Source organism: Coffea eugenioides, chromosome 1 (genome assembly GCF_003713205.1).
Source record: "Coffea eugenioides isolate CCC68of chromosome 1, Ceug_1.0, whole genome shotgun sequence".
In the NCBI taxonomy this organism is placed as follows: domain Eukaryota; kingdom Viridiplantae; phylum Streptophyta; class Magnoliopsida; order Gentianales; family Rubiaceae; genus Coffea; species Coffea eugenioides.
This window is the reverse complement of record NC_040035.1, coordinates 15,794,511-15,815,037: the sequence shown is the minus strand read 5'-3', so window position 1 is coordinate 15,815,037 and position 20,527 is coordinate 15,794,511. Positions and strand designations below refer to the sequence as shown.

The 20,527-nt window shown below is 36.2% G+C and overlaps 3 protein-coding genes across 3 annotated transcripts; all 3 read left to right on the top strand.

Annotated features, from left to right (window-relative positions):
• The first annotated feature begins 11,769 nt into the window (after positions 1 to 11,769).
• On the top strand, positions 11,770 to 13,257 carry LOC113768475. Its single transcript, XM_027312857.1, has one exon. It carries the CDS (start codon positions 11,770 to 11,772, stop codon positions 13,255 to 13,257), a length of 1,488 nt encoding a protein of 495 aa, XP_027168658.1.
• A 331-nt stretch (positions 13,258 to 13,588) lies between these two features.
• On the top strand, positions 13,589 to 15,439 carry LOC113768468. The gene is made up of 4 exons (XM_027312843.1): positions 13,589 to 13,927; positions 14,005 to 14,876; positions 15,018 to 15,247; positions 15,324 to 15,439. The coding sequence occupies exons 1-4, from the start codon at positions 13,589 to 13,591 to the stop codon at positions 15,437 to 15,439; spliced, it is 1,557 nt and encodes a 518-aa protein (XP_027168644.1).
• A 3,537-nt stretch (positions 15,440 to 18,976) lies between these two features.
• LOC113768456 lies at positions 18,977 to 20,194 on the top strand. Its single transcript, XM_027312820.1, has one exon. The coding sequence runs from the start codon at positions 18,977 to 18,979 to the stop codon at positions 20,192 to 20,194; it is 1,218 nt and encodes a 405-aa protein (XP_027168621.1).
• Positions 20,195 to 20,527: the final 333 nt, after the last annotated feature.

Here is a 20,527-nt window from a genome sequence, read left to right as displayed (position 1 = left end):
GTTTCTATATTTAATATTCCCTTTTTAATTAAGTTTCCTATTTTTAGAAAGTTACTATTCTTGGGAAGTCTACTAACTTTGGACGGAATCCTTGTTTAGGTAAATATTCTTATAAAATCAATCATTAAGGAAAGTTTAGTTAATTTAGCTAAGTCTTTATTTTAGAAAGGTCATGAATTAACTTAGAAAAGTCCATAACTTTAGAAGTCATCTATTTTTGGAAAAGTTCTTAAAACGTCAATGACCCTGAAACAATTGCAGTTGTGGCTATACCCTAGCAATAACTTTAGTACATTAAAAAGGTTTATAATTTATCCTTAACACCAAATGAGGAAGTTGCAAGAAATGCATAATTATAACACTTAGGCTGTTAAGTACTTATCACTGTTAATGTCGTTAATGAACACTCATAGTAAGTTGGTGCTATCATCTTATTAGTCTTCTCTTTTGAGGTGGAAGTTTATGTTTTTCAAGCATTAAGGTTCACTTTTTCCTAAGATACTATCATTGTCATTTAGTTACGGATAATAAGTAATGGTTATAAGATAAACTTGGAGTTGTTGTAATAACAGAAGTAACGTTAGAACATTCAAGGCTAAAAATTCAGTCTTATACTTAAATATTCTAGATGTGACGCTACTAAAATAATTTACAAGGTGTTGGTCAGGGACTACTAATTGTGCCAGATTTGCGTAACTTATAATAGTCTAAAACACTAAGACGAAGAACCAGATTTGAATCATAAACTAAATCCATTGCTTTATGGACAATAGTCTAAACAAAAGAGACTTTTGTAAGGCATTGAAGCTACTATACTCTACTGGTAAACATAACCCATAATGATTCCAAATCCAAGTAATGACATGTGCATGATAACAAGGAAACTAATATGCATAGGATCTGACTACATACGTGGGTTGCATTCTTAATGGTTTTTCGGCCAACATGATCTCTTAAAGAGTAAGTACTATTGTTAGATTAAGTCAAGGCACATTCAAATGGATTAATTATAACACGATCCTTTAAGAGTTACTCGGCAAATTCTACTAGAATTTAATCAATAATTTCCAAAGTTCTGAGATCCAGTTAATTATACTAAATTTCATAAACTAAGGTACGTATGATAAATCTTAAAGTTTGATTTGACAAGAATAAAATCTTAGTCTTACTTGCGTTGCAGTCACGAGTTGTTATCTGACTTCGAAGTTCCTTCTCCTCCCTCTTTTCCTCTTCCAAAAGCTTGCTCACCCTCTCTCTCTCAAACTCGCCTTTGTGTTTGTCAGTTTGTCAGAGAAAGGAAAAGATGATTTAGTTTTGTGTAAAGGGTTTATACAAGCCTAAGATTAGTAGTGTGTCAAGACTCAATTAAAAAGTTAACATCCTAATTATTAGTTGATAATATTTTCTAATTGATTGAGATGTGATTAGTAATCAGACATAAATGCTATTAATTGTATTTTAAATCTTACTATAGGAAATATCCTAATTAGTAATGGAAATAGGTTTGATTAATGGTTGGTTGGCAATTACATATTGATGATACTAAATGTAATTGGAAATCTTACCATGAAAATTAAAGAAAAAAACTGACTACATTCATTGAATCTTATTAGTAGTGTTTAGTAGTATGACTAGATTCCTTTGTCTAAATAAGGATTTTTAGGAAGTGATTTTTTTTATAGGGAAAGATTTGCCTATGTTCTATGGTAAGGGCGAGATTTTAGGGATATTACATTCTACTCCCCTTAAAATAAGTTTCATCCTCAAAATTGACATATGTTGTGTAAACAATTGCCAATACTTTGTTCTTATTTCTTCTTCCAACTCTCATGCTGCTTCTCTCTCCATATGGTTTGTCCATTGCACTTTGACGTACGGAATCGTCCTTCACTTAAGCACCTAATCCTTTCGATCAACAATCTTCACTGGATGCTCTTTGTAGGATGTGTTTTCTCTCACCTCAAGTGGTTGAGCCTCCAGTACATGACTTGGATCAGAGTCATACTTCCTCAATTGGGGACAAGTGAAAAATATTATGGACTTTGGATAGAGCAGGTGGCAGTGCTAAATGATACTCCAAATTTCCTGCTCTTTCAAGTATCTCAAAAAGCCTATATATCTGGGGCTTAACTTTCCACTCTTTCCAAATCTCATAATACCTTTCGAAGGGAAAATTTTCAAATATATCTTATCCCCTTGATTAAATTCTAATGGTCTCTTTTTACTGTCTGCCCAACTTTTATTACGATCTTGAGCCGTCTTTAATTTGTCCTTGATGATCCTAATCTTCTTTAAACTCTTCTCAACCAAATCTGGCCTAGAAATTATTTTTTCTCCAATCTCATCCCAATATAATAGGGATCGGCATTTTTTTTCATATAATACTTCAAATGGGGCCATTCCAATTCCACTATGGTAGCTATTATTGTAGGAGAATTCCATCAGTTTAACCATTCTATCCCAACTTCCTTTAAATTCGAGTGCACATGCTCAAAGCATATCCTCCAAAGTCTGAATTGTTCACTCATATTGCTCATCTGTTTGTCGATGAAAAGCAATACTCAATCTAAGACCTGTTCTCATCATTCTTTGATATGTGGACCAAAATCTTGATGTAAACTTAGGGTCTCTATCAGACACAATATTTACCGGTACTCCATGGAAACATATTATGTCTGAAATGTACATCTTCACCAACTTTTCCATGGAAATTCCATTTACGATGGATAGGAAATGCGCACTTCTGTTCAAATGGTCCACAATGACCCAAATGATATATGGCCTTTTTTGGTCCTTGGTAATTCTACCACAAAATCCATTGTGATATGCTTCCATTTCCATTGTAGGATCTCTAATGGCTATAGTAATCTGGCTAGTCTTTGATGTTCAATTTTAGCCTACTGGCATACTAAGCATCTCGCAGCATATTTAGCAATTTCCTTTTCATCCCGTTCCACCAATACATCAGTTTCAGATCTCAATGCAATTTAGTTCCTCCTAGGTATATAGAAAATTTTGTACTGTAGGCCTCTTTTAAAATTTTCCTTTTTGTTTCTTCATTCTTAGGTACATATAACCTTCCCTTCATCCATAGGCTACCATCAGCTTTCATTTGAAATTTCTTGGATGGTCCAACCTTAAGCTTCTCATTTACCTTCTCAAGTTTAGGATCTAACCTTTGTGCATCTTTAATTCTATCAATCAAAGTTGGAAATAACACCAATGCAGTTAAAACTTCATCAGTAGAATATACCACATCTAAGTTTAGATATGCTATTTGCTTTTTCAAATCAGGTTTACTAGAGGTAATTGTTTTTCTACTAAGGGCATCAGCTACTCGATTTGCCTTTCCAGGATGATAGTTAATGGTCAAATCATACTTTTTTTTTATTAATTCTAGCCACCTCCATTGCCTCATATTTAACTCTTTCTAAGTAAATAAATATTTCAAACTCTTGTGATCAGTGAACACCTCGCATTGCTCTCCATACAAATAATGCCTCCATGGTTTTAGTGCAAACACAACTGCAGCTAATTCTAAATCATAAGTCAATTTATAAAGTAGTTAGAAACTTAGATTGCGATCAAAGTTTATTAATTTGAATTTGTAAGAGATGTAAAGTTAATATTTTAAAAATGAAGAAAGAAAAAATTTGTTTGATGAAATATGATGGACATTTTGAACGATTTTTCATAAATTTAATTACCCATATTCTCTCCTATGTTTTACCCACATTAGTATACAACTCTCCTCTAATTAACTATTCTTATAATTGCTCTCTTTTAACAACGTTTATCTTTCTAAATAAAATTGAATTATTTTTTCTTATGATTTCTCTCTTTTCTAACAATTTTTATCTTTTTTTAACAAATTTACATATATTTTTTTAATCAATATGGATTAACTTTATTTAGTGTAGTTTAATTGCTACACTAGTAGATTTATTAGTATTGTTGGGAATTGAATATTTATTCATGAGCAAATGAATTATTGCATCGGTTTTAATTAATTGAGTAGGAAGATGTAGTTCTAGGTTTATGGTCATTGTGAACATTTTAATTATCACAAAAGTATCTTTCCTTTTTTTTTTTGACATGCATTGTAGTATATGATCAAGGTTATTACACAACACTTTAGTAAGAGTATGTCTAGAAGTTTTCAAAGATGGGTATGATAGTTAAACACTTAGAATATATTGAATATATAAAAACACTTTTTTTAAAACTTTAATTATTCACACTTGCACATGTTCACAACTAATTTAAAATAAAGAAGGAGTAAATCTTATATACACTGATAGTGCATACACTATCACCGTTGGATCCATAACACATGTGCAAAACTTGAATTTCAAATTCAAATTTTTCATAGTTATCATTCATTCAACGTACACTGTCAGTGTAGGAAAGATTAATCCACAAAGAAATAAAGTACTTGCCTTTTCCTATCTGGCAATAGCTAAAGAGGCTACTCATTTCTTTTTCTTAGTTTGGCAAGATTGAAAGATTTAGAAACTCATTTATTACCATTTCTATAATTTAATATAGTCAAGAAGAAAATACCAAAATCTACCCATTCGTGATTTTGTGCCCATGTATAAAACTATAAATATCCACCAATCTACAATCGAAACCACTTTCTTTCTATTGTTTACGAGTAAACTCGTTATAGTAAAAATAGTAATTGTTAATGTGTACATTCATATGATAAGTTAGGTATGATTGAGAACAAGTGCCAATTGGGCACCTGTTAGAAAAAGCTCTTTATACTTGCCAAGAAATGCAAATCTAGTTCTCAACACTTATGTATAAGAGTTTTTTTTGCTTAAGAGTTGTTTGTTGAGCATTCAATAATAGATACAAATTACACTTAATTCCCCATATGGGTATATAGACTTTTATTTATTGCCCTTCCTATATGTAGACACTTACTCGATTGTACAAATAACTATCACTTGAAGCTCATTTTGAGTGGGCACTTATTTGACAAACCTAGATATAAATATTCGTGAAGACCAGTCTTCTTTCAGAGTTCTAATACTAAAAATTTTTGTTCCATTGAATTTTACATATTTCGGAAGAAAATATTATGTGCGGGACCATTGAATAGAAATTGACTCAAAAAATTTTCCCTCTAGAAACTATAATAAAAAATAAAGAGGAAAAAAAACACACTACTTGATAAGATGGTCCTGGACTTATAACCTAGTCCCATCTTATCTATGTTCAACAAGGTAGTTGGATTTAGTCCCCTAGCATTGTGATTAATTTTAAATACAAGATCGAGATTGATGCTTATAATCTTTTTCTATATCTTAAGAAAAAATTATTTCAATATTTAGCTATAAATTTATAGGGTACACAACCATTCCTTGGAAAAATATGGTTTGACTTGAACATACACAAATGAGCCTCTTTACTTAGGAAATGGTAGATGAGTATTGATTTCTTGAGAACCTAGTTGTTTTTTATGTTTTTTTAACGGGTGTCTAATGGGTTCTCGTTAACACACTTAAATTATATCTAATAAATTGTATAAATACATGTAGTAATAATTATTATTCTCCTTTGTATTTATATACTTTTTCTAACTAAAATTATTATTCTCCCTTACATTAACACACTTTTTCCTAATTAACTTTACTTTTTTAAAAATTTAACACTTGAAATACATCTTGACGATTGTCAATTGGGCACTTGTTAAACAGACCCTTGTCTTTTTTATCACAATCCATTTAGATTAGTGTAAACTAGTAATTTTAGTTTATGTAAATGCTTCCTTTACAAAATATCTTTCCAATACCTATATCATTTTTAATTGCACACACAAGATATCTTTGGAGTTTTTTTATCTACTGACTTCTTTATTTTGTACTTGCATTCTGATCTCCACATAATAAAAATGTCTAAGCCAATGATTGTATCCAAAATGCTTGGTACAATCTTATGTTATCGTTCCAAAAAAAAGTTGGTACAATCTTATGTGCATAAGTTATTGTATGTTATGCGAAACAAGAATGTAGTTCAAATAATACTTAGAAATGAATTCAACTATTGATTGTTAGTTTGGATGACCATATTAAAACTTTGTCTTCAAGTTAAGGGATCAAATTGAAACATATTTTTAACTAATTACCCCCAATAAAAAATGTTTTAAGGTAATCAGAAAAAAATGATAAGTAGACGACCAAAAGGGGGCAAGAGGGATGGGAATGTGTTGTATAGATATTAAGACATTGTACAATTATTTATTCTTCCTACACATAACTCTCCTTTCCCTATGTTTCTCTTATACAAACCCAAATCATATGGGTTTGCGTAATGGGTGCCTAACGAACACAAAATAAGAGATGCATTAGGTGTTAATTTTTTTTGAAAAATTAAATTAGAAAGAGTAGTGATTAAATGCAAGAGTTGAGAGTGTCCCAATTTATTACCTTATGTATACAAAACTAGGTAAGCTGTTCCACGCGATGCGCGGGCACCAGGTTGGTGTGTTTAAATATCGGTGAATTATTTGATGTGTTAGTATATTTTGGAGATTTTTGAAAAAGTACGGTCAAAAGATTTTTTATTAGTATATTTTTACAGTTGTTTGTTTTAGCATTATTTTATCTTTTAATTTATTTTTAAAAAGTTTATCAAGTTTTTTTATGTGTTTTTTTGTTTTGAGTTTTTTTTTGTACTTTTAATTTGTTGTTTGTTTCACATGCGTATAGTATTTGATATTGTTTGGTGGCAGGATTTGTTTTTTCGTATTCACATGCGTACAATTGGTGCTTGTTTGAAAGTGAGACATCCTTTATGCTTTATATATATCATTTTCCTTTATATATATAAGAAGCACTTGTCGCTTCTATTGTTGAGGAAAGTTGTGCTTCTTGTCATTGTACCTTCGAGTGCATGGTTCTGCTTGTGCAGATTGTACCTGGCAGCTGTGGTTGCAGATGTTGTGCCAGCTACCATGCATTCGTGAAGAGTAAATATATTCCAAGCATAAAAATCCAAACCTTGAGCACATGTGAAAGTTCTGACAGCTATTTGGCACCCTATCGCTACTGACCTAGTGTAGATACCAAATTTTTGTCAAATTTTATATTTTCTTGAATATTTCTATTTGATAAGTCATTTATTTTCCTGCATTTTTTTTAAGTATATTTTGTCTCATTTGTGTAGATTTATCTTTAAAAAAAAAAAAGATAAGGAAAATCAAAAATCAAAAAAATCAAAAATTAAAAAAAAATCAAATCAAAATCCAATCATTACTAAACTAACACATTTTCATCATTTTCCCCACAAAATACACTTAACCCATTCCTACACTCAACTTTCTTGACATTTCTTGTCATTTGGTAAAAATAATGATTTGGACAAAACTCACACACAAGCTCCTCTTTTTCTCTCCCAATATTGACTCTCTGGCCTCTCTCAGACGGAACAAGAAAAAAAAAGTACTCTAGCTCCCAGACAACTCTCGGCTCTCTCTCAATAGACCACACACAAAAAAAAAAACTCTCCACTCCTCACTCTCTCCTTCTCTCGGACTGGGGCAGAAAAAAGAAAACAGAGAAAAAAAATATTCCCTATCCCTCTCGGTTCTTCTCTCCTTTTCCCCCTCTCAATCTTACACACACACCTACTAGCAAGTCAAGCATATCAAAGAGAGGGCAGCTATCGGTCAAGGCTGGGAAACTTCATCAAAAAAGCTTCAACCGAAAGATTTCCATATTTATTGAGGTATAGTTTTAGTTTTTGTTATATTAAATCAATGCTTCATTGTTTAGTCTTCTTTCGTTTCTGCTGGCTGCCTTGCATTGTTGTTGTTGTATGGTTAAAAAATTGGGAAATGGCATGAACTAGATTGAGGAAAAGGAAATGTTCTTATGCATGCATATTAACCGTTTGAAAAAATGCCAAGATGAAAAATCGGATTAAAATGCTAATTTCGTACATGTATTGTTGTTAAAATGAATAATCATGACTAGTTAATGGTTTGGGGAGGTTGTTTGATTAAGTTTTGTGTCATTTTTGTAGCATAAAAGGCAACAAAAATAAATAAATTTCAGGGGCTGTTTTGCTTTATTTTAGCCTTCTTATGTTGTTTTCTTGTCAAAATAAAATCATATTTGTATTGTAGGAGTTGTAAGGGTGTTGTAGTATAATTTTCATGATTTTTGGTGAAAGATAGGGTGATTGGAAAAAAATAAAAACTGGTCTGTTTTTTTGCTTTTTTGGCCACTTTAAGGTCAATTTTTGTTAAAACTAAGCCCAAAAATGGAATCTACGCGAAAAATCGATTGGGGGAGTAGATTTTGGTAATTTTTCACGACCGGAGATGTCGCCGGTGACCGGCGGCGGGGGCGGTCCAGTGGCGGAGGCAACCATGGCCGCCAGCTGAAGCTGAAGCTTCAGCTGCTCGAAGAAGAAAGAAGAAACGAGAGAAAGAAGAAGGTGAGGAAGAAGAAAGAAAAGAAAAGAAAGAAAAAAAAAAAAGGGAATTGGGCTAATGTTTATGTTTCTGATGGGCCGAGAGTTAGTTTTGGTTGGGTTTTGAAAATGGGTTTTGGTTTATTTCTTTTGGGTTTCGATTGGGCTTGAGGGATAAAAAGACTGGCTGGCCTGCTCGTTTCTTTTGGGCTTAGGCTGGGCTTAGGTAGCATCCGGCCCAAATAAATAAAAATGATGGCCTGATGGCCTTTTTCTCCCATATCAGAAATCAAAATTTGCACTTTAGCCCCTGATCTTTGGAGTAGTTTCACTTCAGCCCAGAACATTTTAAATTTGTTTCACTTAGGTCCTTATAGTAATTGCACTTTGGTCCCTGGATTTTATCTTTTATTTAATTTTTGACCTCTGAACTTTGGAAAAATATAATTTTTATCCCTGAAAATTTTTCAATTTTTGCAATTCAGTCCCTGATGAATTTTGACTCTCTTTATTATGATTGTTTCTTTTCTTTAATAGCTAATTATGCTACTTTTGAATATACTTAATTTGGAAATTTTTTAGATTTACTTAAATTTCTTTACGTCTGACATATTAGCGTGAATTTAGTACTTGTATTATTATTTTCTTTTTCAATTAAATTGGTCCCATGATCCTTTTGTTCATTGTGAGTATAAATAGGACAATTTGACTCCATTTAGTCACCACTTCAAACGGGAGGTACTCCTATTTTATTATTTCAATGTCAATTACGTGCTCTTATGTGCTCCTATGTGTTCCTATGTGTTTATATATTTTTATATGCTTTATTTATTTGATTTAAATATTCATTCAAATTTTCTTATATATGTTTTAGTTAGTTTTTATAATGATTCGAGAGGTATTTAAATACCTCAAAAATGTAATAGATAGGATAATTAGATTTGTTTTATTATATTTTTCCCTCCTAGATTGTAGTTAGGCGCTCCCCGATGTAATAGATAGGTTGCGTGTTTATGTGGTTTATGTGTTATGTGTTTTATCCGCTTTTCTTAGGATTTTGGCATCTAGATATTATGTTTACGTGTTATGTGTTACGTGCTCTTATGTGTTTATTTGTTTTAATTTATGCTTTATTTGCTTCACTATGAATTGTTAATGCATGACGTCACCACACTAGTCCAACGCTAGTTGTGGCTTCTCTCTTCGCTTACTTGCTAGTCCAACGCTAGTAAGGATTTTTAGAAATGGGCTAGTCCAACGCTAGACCCTTTAGGCCGTCTTGCGTTAGATTCATCTTTGTGTGCTATTCACTACATTTTCATGCATATTTTCATCTTTAGGATTTTTTCTCATTTGTATGATATTCCCTATTATATTATCCCCTATCCTCTATAGGTGCTAATCATGTCATTTAAAATTGCATCTCATTTAAGCTAGTTCATTTGCTTGTTCATGTTAGGATAATTATTTTTCAAACATGGGAAATAGGTGATTATAACTTTTTAGTTCAAATATCCCATTAATCCATGTATAAGAAAATTATGTCACGAGTTTTTGTCTCCCGTACCCTTTATGTTGCATTCCCTTTTTCTTTGATCACTTATATATATGTATATAATTTATTTTCTTTTTTATTTTATTTTAATTTAATTTCATCATTCGCATACTTGTGACACTTTCAAGGAATCATTTTGGCCTTCGCAATTAATGCGATTGGTTCAATTAAACCCTTGAATGGATATTTTGGCCCTTTCGATATTTTATAAATTTAGATTTGCATCCATGTAGGAGACATCCAAATATGATAAAATTAAGGGTTAGATTAGGAAAATTTTGACTAAACCTCGCAACTAGCTTAGACTAGGTTGAAAGGGTGCCTTAGGTTTGAGTCAATTAAACATTTGCCTTCCCTTTCTTCAACCGTGACTTCCGAACCTATTTTCTCTTGTTTTCAAAGACCTGGAGTTGTCAAAAAGGGTTTTGATTTATTTTATTTTTGTCAAAAATATTTTTTTGGGTGACTTGGTACACCAAAACTCCATACCAAGTGGCGACTCCTATCTTTTCTTGAAAACCCTTTTAGACTAAATTTTGGACCCGAATTGTCGCATTCTTTTTAAGTCCCATTCTAGGTCTTTTTTTATTTATTATTAATAAATCACATCTTTTTATTAACATCTTTTTTTTTTATCCCGAAAAAATGGGGCGCGACAACTTGGCGACTCCACTGGGGAAGCTAGAGAGTCCAAACACTTGGTTTAGTTGTCTTTTCTTTTTCTAACCATTTCACTTATCATATTTGGATGTTTAGGTTGCATATTCCTTTTACTTTTACTTTTTCCTCATTTTTAGGTTTATTGCATTTCACACACGCGACCGTCTCTCGATATTCACGTATATGATGATTTGTTATTTACTTTCATTTATTTATGTTTATATACTTGTATCGCGCTTGCATCTTGGGTGGGGGAATATCACCTTAGAGCCTCCACACGTGTTTTAATTATAATCTCTCCTCTCAAAAGGAAGCACTTCATACGTGCATGCATTATTTTTACCTTATTTTTATTTTTCTCGTGGGCGCCATCCCACATCTCCTTGTAAGATTAGGATCGATTTCCTTAGGTAGGCGGATGGTGTGCTCTGCGCCCATAGCGATGTCTAAGGGATCACTCAAGCCGCCGACCGAAGGTTTTGGGATTGATGACCCTTAACTTTTTGGTCTGAAGGCTTGGGAGCCTGAAACCTTATCGAGTCTAGATGCATTAGTAAGCCAAACCTCATGCATCCATATTAGAAATTACCTAGAATAGAGTCAACCTATCCAATTAGGAACACTAAGCACGAGGGGAGGGATTTCACCCCTCTTTCTTTGCTTTATTTACTTTTCATTCTTGTATCATTTATTGTCACAACGTGTTATATGTTACTTGTTGAACTAACCTCTCCTTGTTTTCCCTTTTTCTGCATACACAAACTTTAGAAATAAGAGTCCTAACATGGTACTCGTTTAAGATAAGACCGCCTCTTATATCAAGCATGTTTAAATTTTAGTCAATTGCATATGCATATGTACTGCACATCATTTTAGGCTTACCCCGGCATTTAAAAAGGGCACTTTTAGGTCACATTTCAATTATTTCATTGTATATTTAATATGCTTTAATAAATTGTCATCATGCATTAACCATAGAGGGAATGCCGCATAGGGAATCCTACGGTAGGAATAAGTCACCTTTTGTCTCGGATATGTAATCCAATGAGACTTGCATGTTTATGATTTTGTATTGCCTAAGGGGTAAAATCCCGAGGTAAGGTACTAAGAGTGAAATTCCTCCTCAGATGGCTCCGTGCAGAATGCTGAACCAGATACCTCGGGAACTAACAGACTGGAAAAATAATATGACACATGAGGTGAAAAGACTGTTCAAATATGTGGGACATTTACCGAGTCTTCTAAGCATAACCCCAAATGTTGCAATCATTCAAGCTCTACTTGGGTATTGGGATCCAGAAGGTTCTATTTTTCGATTCGGTGAATGTGAACTAACACCAACTTTAGAAGAAATAGAAGGATTATTGCAGATACCTGGGAAAGGTTATCCTATGATATATCCAACTAATGGAACAACGGAACAGTTTTATAGGTTTTTGAGATTAAGGCAGGCTAGTATGAACCAACATCTAGATGCGAGATCGTGCCCGTTAGAGTTTCTGTATGAACGATTTGGAGAAAGAGGGTCCTATGAACAGTACCGAACAGATTTTTTTATAAGTAAGGAGCAATGGGTAGAGAAGCGAGTGCAAGCGTTTGGATTAGTTTTGATCAATCTGTTGTTGTTCCCGCAAAAGCATGGAAAGATCACATTTTTCACTATCAATATGGTTCAGAGCCTATTTTCAGGGATTAATGGAATGACCCCTACCTTGGTGCCTGTAATCATTGCCGACATCTTCACGGCCGCTACTGAATGTCAAAAGAAAAGAGGTTTCTTTTATGGGTCAAATTTGATACTCCAAATGTGGGCAATGGAGCATCTAGCGAAGAGAACGCTCAATCCTTTGGGATCTTGTCTCCCCGCAGAGAATTGGATCGAATCACACCGAGAAAGGGTCAAAAAGTATTATCGAATTGCATCTCCGACTCAGTTTATTCAAGAGTTCGATAACTTGGCACCTGAGAAAATACAATGGATTTTGGATTGGACAAAAGTTAGGGATCCGGTTTTCACGACTACCCAACACAGTTTTATCCCCCTAGCAGGCACCAATGGATTGGTCGCATATGTTCCGCAACGAGTCATGAGGCAATTTGGGTATCCGCAAAGAATTTCGATGATACAAGGGATTGAAAATATCAGACTCAACACAGTTGCTGAAAGTCGGAGCATGGTATTGGAAGTTTGGGGAAATCTTCTTAGTTTAGAGAGCTTGCACTTGGATCAAGTCAACAAATTGGAACCTAAGGTCATTTTAGAGTATAATGAGTGGATCAAACTGACAGTCGAACAAGCACGAAAGAAGTCACAGTCCGCTCCTGTCAGCCCTGAAGAGCAGATAGACAAGCTGAAGAAAGAGCTCGAGGATTATCAATTGCAACTCATAGTGGCCGACCATGCCCTGGAAGATGCCCGAGCACAATTAAAGTGGGAGACAAGAAAAACTGAAAAGTTGGAAAAAGCGCTGGATGCATTTGACAAAATTCAAGAAGGAATTCGAAAGCTTAGTATAGGAAGATCTAGGGAGTCTCAACGTACTAGTTTGGTAAGGCATGAGGATTTTGTAAAAATGGTCAGCCGAACCATCAATGAAGCTGTAAAAAATGATTAAACTCGTCAGTGTTTAATGAGAATTTCTACTTTGATTTCTACATTCACTTACAGGTTTGGAATTGGGATTTTACCCCGAAGGTGTTGCATCATATTAGGCCTACCCTTGGCAGAAAAGGGCTCCCCCATAGGACATGCATTCGAATTATTTAAATATCTACTAACTCATGTTTTTTTTTCTTTCTTTCTTGAATAAATTACAGCAATTTGACCGAAAATCCAACCCTAAATGAGTTTCTTTTCTCCACTATCAGGTATTTTTCACAATAGCTACCCGAAGAAGCCCCATCATCACCAGGTCCCGAAGTAAAGCCTTGAGACAGTCTGTAAACATGAGTTCAGTACCAGAAACTTCGGAAAGATCTGCTATAGTAACATCGCCGGACTTCACAGCATTGGGAGCTCAATTAAGTGAGGTACTTGGTAAGTTCAATGAGTTAAGCGCTGAAATGGCCGCACAAAGGCGTGTAATTGATCAGCTGGTCGACAGCAACAATGGTGGTGGTGTCCCAAACGACCAAGAACCTATCGATAATCACCCACCTGCACAAGACTATCAACCACCCCACACATCCACTACCCAAACACCTTTCCCTCCTCCTTTCGCTAACCCTCTTGAAAATACCTTTACCCGACTAAATTCAGACTTTTCCTATATGCATCCGAATTATGTATTGATAAACCCAACCAGTAGCCAAATCCCTCAAATCCATCCACAAACCAATCTGAATATCCCCCCAACCCTCAGGGACCCCACCACCATACTGCAGAGCCTTTTGTACTAGATACTGCATCTCAAGGGAAGGCGGCGATAGAAGAACAACCTATACCCATTGACAAAGATCTGTTAAGAAGGTTGGATCGATTCGATGATTTTATGAGAAAGAATCAAGGATTGAGCAAGCATGGTGGGTTAGATTACAATGAATTGTGTCTTTTCCCGGATATTCAGCTACCGTTGGGATTCAAAACCCCTAAATTCAGCAAGTATGATGGAACTGGAAATCCAAAGACGCACCTCAAGATGTTTGCCAACAAGTTAGGTAAATCTGTGGATGATGAGAATTTGCCTATGCGTCTATTTCCGAAAAGTTTGGAGGGAGATGCTCTAGATTGGTATTCAAATTTGAAGTCTAGAGAAGTCAAGACCTGGTTGGATCTATCAACTGCTTTTGTGAAGCAGTATGAATTTAACTGTGAGTTGGCGCCAACACGAACCACACTGGAGGGTACGAAAAGAAAGCCGTCGGAAGATCACAAGACCTACGCAAAACGGTGGAGAAAGTTAGCTGCCAAAGTGGAGCCTCCTATGATTGAGGAGGAGATTGTTCGCACTTTCATCAAGGCCCACGATCCACCTTATTTTGAAGAGATCTTCCGCATGACTGGAAGTCCATTTGCTGCTATCATTAACAAATTGGAGGAGTATGATAAATTTGTCAAAGCATGGAAGATTGTTAATGTGTCTGCATTAAAGTTGCAATTGGATGCTCTACAAAATCAAAACAGCAATGGGAAAAAGCCCCCATTCAAGAAGAAAGAAGGTGATACTGCTTTTATATGGGATCAAGGCCCGTCTTTCAGACCCAGAAATCATCCCACCTATTCTTTTTCTTACCCGTATTACACCAATCCCCAACCAGTATACCACACTACTACCCAATTCCATCATTCCCGACCAAATCATTTGAATACCTCGCCCTTACCTCCAACTCCACAACCTGTCTTTCAAAATCACTCTCGTCCCATTTATCATTCCAGACCAACCCTGCAAAACAATAACCCTTCTCAAAATCCTTTGCAAACCAGTGGAATTCAAACTCGGAAGCAATTTCGAACCTTCACCAACTTGGGCCGACCTATTGATCAGTTGTATGAGCAATTAAAAGCAGTTGGAAAAATTGGCACTGTTCCTCCCAAAATCTATCCCAGAGGTCCTCCTGCCGGTTATGATCCGCATGCAATCTGTGCTTATCATTCTGGAAGTCCAGGTCATATCACTGGCAATTGTTGGGCTTTAAAACATAAGATTCAGGACATGATTGACTCTGGAGATATTCTTCTCAGAAGAAAGGGAGAGCAGGGACCGAATGTTAGTAAGAATCCTCTACCTGAGCATGGGAGCACTGTGGGGGTTATCATCGCTGATGAAGATTTTGTCGACCCCAGTCAGTACATTGTAGATGAAACTGAAGTATTTGGCGTGATGGAGACTGACCATGCGGAGATGAGGAAACTACTGTCTGTTGAAGAGTCCATAACTAAGGATAGTGCTGAAGAAAAGTTAAAATCTTTTGTGTTTGAGAAAGAGGAATCGCTTATGGTAGAAGGAGGGCCTTCCGAGATTGACAATTCTGAGGTTCCTTTTATTTTGGATCTTCCATCTTTTGAATGGGATATATCAGAGCCTGCCATTCTCGAATTTCCAGAACAAATGCCTGTCAATAACTTGCAAGAGGTACCATGGAACTACGAGGAGCCCAGTCTGTTAATTGGAGGTAAAGATTGCTTGAAGGAAGATATATCTACTATTACTAGATCTAGAAAAATTGTGGGAAACTCCGATATTGATGTTCAATCCAAGGCCAAGGTTAAATCTCCGACACCCAAGCCTCGTGTGTCTGAAAATGAAGTTGTAGATTTTCTGAAGATGCTGAAAAGAAGCGAGTACAAAATAGTGGAGCAGTTGGATAGGATGCCCGCTCAGATTTCTTTTTAGAATCTTCTCTTGACTTCCGAGCTGCACGGAGAAGCATTGCTCAAAATTCTGAACGAAGATCAAGTCCCTAAAGATATTCCGGTGGATAAATTTTATAACATTGTGGGGAATGTACTTGCTGCTAATCATATTACCTTTTTCGATGATGATCTGACTGCAGAAGGGATCGGACATAACAGAGCTTTGTATATATCGGTCCGTTGCAATGGAAAGCTGTTGCCGAGGGTTTTAGTGGATAATGGGTCAGCGTTGAATATCTGTCCATGGAACACTCTCACCAAGCTTGGATTTCTTGATATTAAACTCCGTCCATCTGCAACTGTGGTTCGAGGATTTGATGGTTCAAGGAGGGAATCTATGGGTGAAGCAGATCTGGTATTGGAGATAGGCCCTGCTCAATTCCAAGTTACTTGCCAAGTCATGGACTTCTCCAGTATTTACAACATTTTACTTGGAAGACCTTGGATACATGCTTCCAATTCAGTGCCATCTTCTCTGCATCAAATGTTGAGATTTATTGTGAATGATCAGCTCATTACTGTATTTGCTGAGGATGACTGTACCATGATCATTGATGCAAAATTCAAAGGTAAAGACAGAAAAGGGACTCCAATTTCATCTCATCATGTTGCTGACATAGTCTCTGTAGGATGGGCATCTAGGGATAAGTCGTTGACTCAATCAGATTTGCCAGAGGGCAGTATTATGATGGTGAGAGAGATGATCCGAGGCGGATATGAAATAGGAAAAGGTCTTGGGCGAGAATTGTAAGGAATTTTGGAGCCGATAGAGATCCCGACGCAAAAGGATACATTTGGATTGGGATTTCATCCGACTGCTAAGGATATGAGGGAAATGCAAGCTCGAAAACAAGCTGAAAAGAAGGGCAAGCAAAATGTCTTAAATGTCCCACCGCTGTATCACACCTTTCCTCGTCCATCAGAGGTGATTATGTCAGAAACGAAGAATCCTGTGGAGGAGATTGAAGTGGACCTGTCTCAATTATTTGTCGGGGCCACTTGTGAGGAGGAGCCATCGGAGAATGCAGAATTTTTGTCAATTACCGAAAGAGCTATTCAGAATTGGACTGCTGATTATCTTCCCTCTCGAAGGGAATTTCGGTAAATTTAAGGGGATTGTCTTTTGTCTAGATCACATCCAGATAGGACAGTAGTCTGGATCTTTTGTTAAAAGAAATTGCTTTCATCTTTTAAACCTTTATTCTTGTTTCAGTTAATATAACTTGCTTTGTTCAAGAAAATTGCTGAAACGAAAATAAAGGTTTGGGTTAAATATGTCTTTAAATGGCAATCATATCTGTATATTTATCTTTTTGTGAAGTCACGATGCATTTTGAATTTAGTGAAATGAATGACTTCTCCAGTATTTGCTATTTATTTATTACTTATGTTCTATTCTATTTTCAGATGGCTATTCTATTTTCAGATGGCCACAAATAAAATCCTTTGACCCTTTGGATGTCACCATTTTGGAATTCGATGGCTGCAATCTCGATATCTCTCATGAACTTGAAATCATGCAATCTGAAATTCAAATCGAGAGCGATACTGAGGAAGAATTTGAGTCTATTTCAAGGGATTTAAAACAGTATGAAGAGAAACCCAAACCCAACTTAGAAGAAACAGAAATCATCAATATTGGCACTAAGACGGAGGTTAAAGAAGTTAAAGTCAGCATTCGTTTAAATAGGAAACAGAAGGAGGAAATGATTGAATTCCTAATGCTTTTTCAAGATGTGTTTGCATGGTCATACGATGATATGCCAGGGATCTCTACAGACATAGTGGTTCACAGGTTGCCAACTGATTCAAATTTTTTACCTGTAAAGCAGAAGCCACGTAAATTCAAACCAGAAATGAGTCTCAAAATAAAGGAGCAAATCGTGAAACAGCTCAATGCTAAGATAATCATGGTGTCTCATTATCCCATCTGGCTATCGAATCCTGTGCCAGTCCCTAAGAAATCTGGGGAGGTGCGAGTATGTGTTGATTACAGAGATCTGAATAAGGCTAGTCCGAAAGACGATTTTCCTTTGCCAAACATTCATATTCTTTTGGAAAATACTGCCGGACACGAAATTGAATCTTTTGGTGATTGTTTTGCTGGGTATCATCAAATTTTAATGGCAGAAGAAGACAGAGAGAAAACCTCTTTTATCACCCCATGGGGAACCTTTTGTTATAGAGTGATGCCTTTCGGGTTGAAGAATGCTGGAGCCACTTATCAGAGGATCATGACTACCCTGTTTCATGACATGATTCACAAAGAGATGGAGGTCTATGTGGATGATATCATAATTAAATCCAAGAAGGTTGAGAACCATTTGGTTGATTTAAAGAAGCTGTTTGAAAGATTGAGGAAGTATAATTTGAAGTTGAACCCTGCAAAATGTGCTTTTGGAGCTCCGACTGGTAAGTTATTGGGTTTTATTGTCAGCAAGAAGGGTATAGAGATAGATCCTGCGAAAATAAAAGCAATTCGAGATATGCCCATTCCAAAAAGTCAAAAAGATGTGAAGACTTTTCTTGGAAAGATCAATTTCATTGGCCGATTTATTGCACAGTTAACCTCTACCTGTGAGCCTCTGTTCAAACTGTTGAAAAAGAATGCGCCGATGGATTGGAATGAAGATTGTCAGCAAGCTTTTGATAAGATCAAGAATTATTTGTTAAATCCTCCGGTCTTAGTGCCACCTCAGCCAGGGAGACCTCTGATTATGTATTTGTCTGTTCTTGATGAGGCTGTTGGATGCGTTCTGGGACAGCATGACGAGTCTGGGAGAAAGGAACAAGCCATCTACTATCTGAGCAAGAAATTTACAGCATATGAGGCCAACTATTCTTTCCTTGAGAGAAGTTGTTGTGCTTTAGCATGAGCAGCTCAGAAGTTGAGACATTATTTGCTCGGTTATACCACTTACTTGATTTCCCGTTCCGATCCTCTGAAATACTTGTTGGAAAAGTCGATGCCCACGGGACGTATGACTAAGTGGCAAATGATCCTTTCCGAATTCGATATTGTCTTCACAACACAAAAGGCAGTCAAGGGTCAACTTATAGCAGATCATTTGGCAGAAAATCCAAGAGATGATGATTATCAGCCATTGCATACCTACTTTCCTGATGAAGAAATCCTGTTCGTTGGAGCAGTTGAGGACATGAGTGAGCAGTATCCTGGATGGAGGTTATTTTTCGACGGTGCGTCAAACTCTTTTGGAGCTGGAATTGGAGCAGTTTTAGTGTCGCCTGAAGGGAAACATTATCCTGCTACTGCCAAATTACAGTTTCCGTGTACTAACAACATGGCTGAGTATGAAGCTTGTATTTTTGGATTGAAACTGGCATTGGACATGGAGATCAAAGATCTGATAGCATTCAGTGATTCCGATTTACTTGTGCACCAGACGCTTAAACAGTGGGTAACTCGGGATTCAAAAATTATGTTGTATCATTGTAACTTGCTTAGTTTGGCTAGCAAATTCAGGAATTTGGAACTCAGACACATTCCCCGCACTCATAATGCCTTTGCTGATGCTTTAGCTACTCTGTCTTCGATGATCCACCATCCAGATGAGCTGGTGATTGAACCTATACAGATCCAACTTCAGAATAGGCCAGCGCATTGTTTGGTTACGGAAAGGGTCACTGATGGTCGCTGCTGGTACAATGATATTAAGGAATTCATGAAAACGGGATCCTACCCTCCTGATACTGACTCTGTTGCAAAAAGTTTCTTACGCAGAATGTCTTCAAGGTTCTTCTTGAATGGAGAAGTGCTATACAAGAAAACATCTGATTTAGGCCTTCTGAGATGCATTAATGAAGAGGAAGCCGATTATATGATGAAGGAAGTGCATAGCGGGATTTGTGAGCCACACATGAATGGGCATCTACTGGCTAAGAAGATCATGAGAACAGGATATTTTTGGCTTACCATGGAGCAAGACTGTGTAGATTTTGTTAGAAAGTGTGTTAAGTGTCAAATGCATGCTGATGTTATACTTGCTCCTCCTACAGAATTGCATAGTATGACTGCTCCATGGCCATGTTCGATCTGGGGAATGGATGTGATCGGAACTATTGATCCTCCTGCTTCAAATGGGCATCGATTCATCTTAGTGGCAATTGAATATTTCACCAAATGGGTTGAGGCCGCATCCTATAAGCATGTGACTAAGAAGTGGTGTCGGATTTCTTGAGAAATAATATCATCTGTCGTTTTGGGGTACCAGAGACGTTGATCACTGATAATGCCTAAAAACCTCAACAATGATATGGTGGATGGATTATGTGAACAGTTCAAGATCAGACATCGAAATTCTGCCATTTACAGGCCTCAAATGAATGGAGCCGTCGAAGCCGCAAATAAGAACTTGAAGAAAATCATTCGTAAGATGACTGAAGCACACCAGGATTGGCATGAGAAGCTGCCTTACGCATTGATGGCCTACAGAACTACTATCAGAACGTCTACTGGTGCAACTCCTTACTCTCTTATGTATGGAATGGAAGCAGTACTACCAGCAGAAGTT

What these genes read in the sequence shown, in the direction of transcription:
- LOC113768475 (XM_027312857.1), top strand. Translation starts at nt 11,770, where the DNA reads ATGGCTCCGTGCAGAATGCTGAACCAGATACCTCGGGAACTAACAGAC.
- LOC113768468 (XM_027312843.1), top strand. Translation starts at nt 13,589, where the DNA reads ATGAGTTCAGTACCAGAAACTTCGGAAAGATCTGCTATAGTAACATCG. An exon ending in CCTATATGCATCCGAATTAT is followed by an intron (nt 13,928 to 14,004) that starts GTATTGATAAAC and finishes CCCAACCCTCAG; the next exon opens with GGACCCCACCACCATACTGC. An exon ending in TTATCATTCTGGAAGTCCAG is followed by an intron (nt 15,248 to 15,323) that starts GTCATATCACTG and finishes TATTCTTCTCAG; the next exon opens with AAGAAAGGGAGAGCAGGGAC.
- LOC113768456 (XM_027312820.1), top strand. Translation starts at nt 18,977, where the DNA reads ATGACTAAGTGGCAAATGATCCTTTCCGAATTCGATATTGTCTTCACA.